We start from the raw sequence: 6,414 nt of genomic DNA, 5'->3' as shown, positions 1-6,414 counted from the left end.
CAATATACGTCTTTATACTTGGTCTCATAATCCTAATTACTTTATAATCATACTTGTATACATTTTGAAACTTAATAAAAAGAAGCGATCTGCGAATGTGTAAGAGGAATGTAACATGTAGACATTTCACAGTTTTCCTATATGAATCATAATTCGCACGCACGCCCTAGTGCATGTCGTCTGCATCATTACACCTAACGACGAAAACAATGATTCTGTTGAAAGCTACGACAACTTATTAAAAAAAATGCAAATAATAAAATTAAAGTTATAGGAGCAATATCAGGCTATTACCTTCTTCGAGGAATGTATACATCAATATCCACAAAAACAAGTGATACAATTCATATGTATATAATTCATCTGCAGATGTCCCAAGTGATGTGTCTTTTAACAGTCTAACGTGATGTATCGTTTCAGGTTTTTCACATTGCTGTAAAGTTTCATTGGTTACCCAAGATAGCACACCTGGCAACTAATTGCATACTGTGCGCCATTCTTTTTAAAAAGTTATTTTAAATTAGTTAGTCAATAATATTAATGAGCAATCAATCAATGTATTGGCGGTTAATCCTTTGAAAGAAGGGTGTTGTTTTACACAGACACAGACACGACAGAGTGTATACAGTATAGATTAGTAAATGTACATACATAAACACTGCCTTTTGACAAATCCCCCATTTAAATCCCCCTTTTAAATCCCCATAAACCTAAATAATCAATCAGCGTGTTATCGGTTCATCCTTTGATCGATCCGGACAAAAGAAATGCCAAACGAGGGCCTTTGTCGGGCAATCTAAGTGGGGTTACCACTAATTATACCAGTTATAAATTCATTAACTGAGCATCAAGTGAATGATGACAAATAACGTGTAGGTTTATACCACCTAACACGGATTACAGCCTAGCGACATCAAGTGATTTTGACAGAATCGTCTAAGAAAACAAAGGTTGTAGCTCGAAAACTAGGCAAAGCAGGAGACAAATCTGAATGATAGTAGATTGTGAGAACATATAGCTTTCATTTTTCTCAACAGGTTTCGGGATTTCAGGTTTGTACAAACCTGTAAACGAAATAGTTTAACCCTTGAAATGTAGATGAATACTGCACAGACCCTCATTTCTATACCCACTATTACGTCATGGAGACGCCCCGCTCTGATTGGTTGAAATTTCGTTTGATGCCATAGGGATCAGCCAGTTTCGGATCCACATCTGGCGCGTCGCCTTCTTCTTTCACTTTGTCTGATCAATCCCACAGAGTAGTTAACAACGTCATTCAAATGTGCTTCGGGTTCAGTCTTAAGGACAAGAGCCAAGACGATATCCCCTGAGCCAACATCCACCTTTGTTCTCAGCGTTTCCCGCGCTTGTCATTCGACAAAGAACGAAAACGCGGACGGTTCTTTTTATACGATTTTGGGAGCGCAGTCGCAAAGACTTTCAGTTGGCGTATTGGATAAGTTGCATAGATCTCAATGCTTTATTGTAAAATGTCCTCATCATCGTAGTAAACTCGCATGGATTCGCAACGATTGCAACTGGTAGCAAAGACGACCTCACTGCACGGACTCAAGTCGCAAGTCACTCGCAGGTGTTGTCACTGTGGTCTCGTCGTGGTCGGCTTCGTTCAGCAGAAGCTCGGCTGGAAACACGCCAGAAAGTCAGACTTGGGACCACGAACGCAATGCGACATAGTTGCGATATGCAAGACCGGTGCCCAGTCTAAACAATGTCGCCATAAAAATTCGAAAGTTTTTGGTCGTAGTCAAATCGCACTCCCTGTCCATTATATACGCAAAGGGGCGATGGGTCGCTAAAACGTAGGCGACCAGTGCTGTCGTGAAACTTCAATGTCTTTAGAATTTGCTTTTAGATTTCTTTAGCGTTTTGTAAATGTACAACTATAAGTGCATTGAAATAACCGCTTCCTGTTTATGGTGTCGACGGTTTTAGCTATAGCAACAAAACCCTGACAGAATCCATTGCATAAGATATTTCGCCTTAAAGCAGAGTTAACTGTTCACCTGACCAGAAAATGGAACGTTTGGTACAACTAAAAAGAAGGAATTACGTGAAATTGGAAATTTCCTCCAGTTGACAATATATACTACCCATCTAAAGACTCACTAGTGTAGGTATAGCCACTTACTGAGACCAACTGTTCAAGATTAAATTTTGCAACATATTTCCTACTGTTTAAAGGTACTGTACATGTTTATACATGAACTAATGCATTGTGAAATAATATTATTATCACACATTAATTTTGCTGAAATCAACACGTCAAAACAGTTAAGGACTTTTTCTTTCATGTTAATTTTAATTGAAAATGTCACTTTTCATTTCACTTTTGTTTGTTTTTCTTTTTAAAAGGAAATAGAATTACTAGATACATTGTGAACATGTCTTTTAAATAGATAAGTGGTATTTTATAAATGTTACTTTGGATTATCAAGTGATATTATTAGTGACTGTATCCTCAAAGGGGGTTAAGTATCGCAAAATTATTGTCCTCCTAAGAGGTACGTAAATCCCCAAAATTTTCAAAGTGCATTTAAACTTAGCAAATTTTAAAACGTAGTATTTTTGTGATTAAAATTTTCAACAAACTCTGCTACAATCGCCAACTGCTGAAGAGATGATGTAAATCCCGTTAGAGTCCATGCAGGTAGCAATTGTAAGCCCCCATGGTCCCAAGTATGGTGACCTACCTTCAGTTGTTGGCGATCTTCAGTAGATTTGTGTTCTGTGTTCACCAAACAGTTTACAAATTTGTATACTCCCTAAGTAGTTTTAAATAACGTGGGATGTACTAGTTATATACTATATTTATAGATTTTATAATCTTTGAATATTTCATGCTTTTTATCGTTGTATAAGGTTCGTGAATATATGGTTGAAATATTGCAGATGTGGCGATAAATGTTAACTCACTCATTCAAGCATAAATGTTACAAAATCACACGATCAAGAACAGAACGATTTGGTAAAATCCAGAACATGACAAGGATGGGATGCAGTATTGCAGTGCCATGGACCCAGGACACACATCGCATCGCAACAGATAGCCGATGCAGTACTATGTTGTGTCGTCCACACAATAAGCCATTTCTCAGCAGATATCAGATGGTCTGCTGTCTCCAGTTCCAGTTCAACAGTAAACGTCTGTACGTGTATGGTTCAATGTCACGCGTGAAAATACAACGCTGAAAACTACACTGATTTATTATACAAAAATAGTACTTTGAGATAAGTCTGTGATATATAAATGTCCACTGATTTCGCAACACAATTCCTTGACAGAAGCTGCAGATGGTAAAGCATCAGGAATTCAGGACGAATTGTAATCACAAAATGTGAACAATTCTCGGATATTTTCTTCCACAAGTTAACATATTTGTACCCACCGGGCATTCCATGTACATCAAGCAATAACAAATGTTCATAACAAAATTCTGTAATAAATTCCGGAAAAGATCAAAGAGGAACCAACCTAAACTACATACTGCCTGATATTAAATTTAAATCTGTCTAAAAGTAAACAAAAACATATTTTTATGTATACACAATCATCACTGGACAGAAACGAAAAGTCACGTGGTCACAACCTATTCCTTGGCTATGTCAATGTCGTTAGGAAGGCGACAGCCTGACTAGCACCCTGTATTTTCATAATTGATGTTTCAGAGTGACAGTACAGTGAGAAACGACATTTTCGAGAAGATAACGTATGGATAATAAAGACAATGCAGTGATATGAAATGGAGCAATACCAGTTATCATTGTTGTCAAGATACCAATGAGCAGAGGATTTGTCACTTGTAGAATCATATACTCTGACCGATGATGGAGTTATTCCCCTTTGTGTCACGTTCACTACACACATCCAGTCGGTGGTTCAGCATTCTTCCAACTTATCAGCCATTTTTTCCAGTACATCGGCCACTTCAGATACATTATTTTCAATTTTGATGCTGTCTTCAACAAGCCCTTTAATGCTCAAGCCAATTCCTATCGCTGATCCTATACCACCGGCAAGACGGAGGGCTTTGGCACTCTTGCTGAGAGCCTTAAAACCAGCAACTCCGCCTGCGAGTTTCGGATTTGCTGTCGCTCCGGCCATTGCACCTTCAACAGCATCGGCAACAACCTGTCCACCATTTAGGGACAGGGCAATCTTTTGAGCATGAGACGCTGCTCTCACGATGGCAATGGCATTCTTAATATGTTGATGTAAAGAATAACACCCATATGCCAAGCCACCACTTGTTTTTAACATCCGCAAAATTTCATAATTTGATATTCCGTAGTCTTTCAGTCGACTCGTTAGCTCATCGACTAATTTCTTCAGCTTCCTACTCAGGCGGTCAAGTTCCGCTTGGGCGTCTTCTATTGCCGTGTTTACAGCGGTGAACTCGATTGCTTGAGTTGTCAGGTCACATGACCCGGAAACCACTCCCATTCCACCAGCTACCGCCAGAAGTGCCACGGACAGACCTCCCGTCAAAGGAGCGAGAATGGCGCCTGCGAGAGACAATCCACCGGAAACGATGCCAGCAGAGTGGAAGGTCACTTTAGCAATATTCATCTGTCTCTGTTTCTCTCGCAACGCCCGTGCAAGCGTCCTCAGTTTACGTGCAGTTCGTTTCTGAGCGTCACGACAGTCCGAAGATGTCTGCTCCAAGCTGTCGTCTCCTAAGAATAAAACGTAAAAAGTATTGAAGAATATGTAAACTGCGCAGAACGAGTTATCAACAATTTCAACCTCACTGGACCCGTGTTAGAATTTGATCCCAGAGATCAAGTTCGAGTAGACATATGCCATCAAAGATCCTGACCACACAATCCCGTTCTATTCTGGATCTTCAGAGGTCATGTGCGAACGTCTGGTATGGCTTTACGCCGCTTTTGGCAATATTCCAGCAATATCATGGCGGGGGACACCAAAAATGGCCTTTTCACATCCTACCCATGTAGGGAACCTAACTCGAGCGAACACATTAACCACTAGGCTACTTCAGCACCCCTCACATGGAAGATTATAACTACGTACGTTCAGGTAAAATGAAGTCACTGTGTATATTCGGAATGTAGGTTCTATTGTCCCTAGCCCAGGTGTATATTTTTCACAGTTAGTCAAAACAAACCAATGTACCTAAAAGCGTCAATGTATTTCACAACAGATCTCAGTGTGATTATTTTATAGACATCATTGACTCATGAGTGTATTCTATAGTCTTCATGGTAATTTTGGCAGCTTAAACAGATGTAGCACGGGGTGATTAAAGAGTGAGAAGGAATTTTCAGATATCACATATGCATCACGTCTGTCGTCAATTGTGTACAAGGAGGGGCAGCAATTTGAATATTTAAAATTTATTCTTATAAATTATGGGGTCCCATGCCCTCCAATGAATGAATGAATGAATGGGCCTTTACAAGGCGATCCGGAATTTAAAGCGCATGGACAGCTATTACTCAAGAAATGTGTGTCTCCACGAAAACACAACTTCACTGAAAGTTTACTGCGCGTAAACATTGCGACCTTCCTTAGAAGGTCAATTCCTCGGGAATAGATAGTACTTGTGTTCAATGTGTCGTGTGGCTGATAATGTGTGACATCAGCTAAAAGTCCTCAACGCTCGCTTATAACACCTTGTGCAATAACGATATACTTTCTAGGAGAAACGTTATAACGTTAGATGAACAAAGTTACTTCTACTGTGGAATTAAAATGTTGTGACGTTTCAGTTGTACATTTTATGCTCCAGTTGTATCAGTATCATGTAGATATGCAATGAAACCCCTTTATTCGACACGATACCGCTGTCCCCCGTTATTCCACACGTCTGTACAAGTGAAGCACACATTCCTCGCCATGTGTAATAGTAAGTCTGTATTGCACGGCAAGGATGTAATCAAGCAAAAGTGTCTGATTTGATAGTGTGTTTCTGGTGGGGGTGGGGGGAAATTCCAAATCTTGCGGGAAAGGTGTAACGAATGTAAGAAACAGATCCCTAATGTCAGTACAGCATAATTATACTATTCACCCAACATACTGCACGACAAAGGACAGCTTTGGTGATAAATGACAAAACATATACTTACTTGAATTTCCCATTTTGACGCAATGCAGGTTTCTATCGACATCAGGGGTGATATCTACGGTGACACTGGATCTGGGTATTCCATAAATGTAAAAATAGCGACAATGACGCGTCATCTGTAAGGCTGATAGACCAGTTATGAGACAAGTAGCAGGAGCAGGCTCTAGATGAACAAATAGTGTATGCCCGAATTAGCTATCAAAATGGGGTGATTTAATTAAAATAATCCAGAGAATCGGTCATGGTATGATGTGATTGTTTTAAAAATCGTGAGGAATACATATCCTCAGATTTGTGAAAGCCC

The 6,414-nt window shown here is 39.6% G+C and overlaps 1 protein-coding gene across 1 annotated transcript; it reads right to left on the bottom strand.

The window, feature by feature from the left end:
• Positions 1-3,210: 3,210 nt before the first annotated feature.
• LOC137276849 (apolipoprotein L3-like) lies at positions 3,211-6,172 on the bottom strand. The gene is made up of 2 exons (XM_067808498.1): positions 6,112-6,172; positions 3,211-4,698 (listed from the first exon to the last, which is right to left on the bottom strand). Exons 1-2 carry the CDS (start codon positions 6,122-6,124, stop codon positions 3,902-3,904), a joined length of 810 nt encoding a protein of 269 aa, XP_067664599.1. The 5' UTR covers positions 6,125-6,172; the 3' UTR covers positions 3,211-3,901.
• Positions 6,173-6,414: the final 242 nt, after the last annotated feature.

The sequence above is a fragment of the Haliotis asinina genome, chromosome 3, assembly GCF_037392515.1.
Source record: "Haliotis asinina isolate JCU_RB_2024 chromosome 3, JCU_Hal_asi_v2, whole genome shotgun sequence".
Lineage (NCBI taxonomy): Eukaryota > Metazoa > Mollusca > Gastropoda > Lepetellida > Haliotidae > Haliotis > Haliotis asinina.
This window is presented reverse-complemented; position numbering and strand designations above follow the sequence as displayed.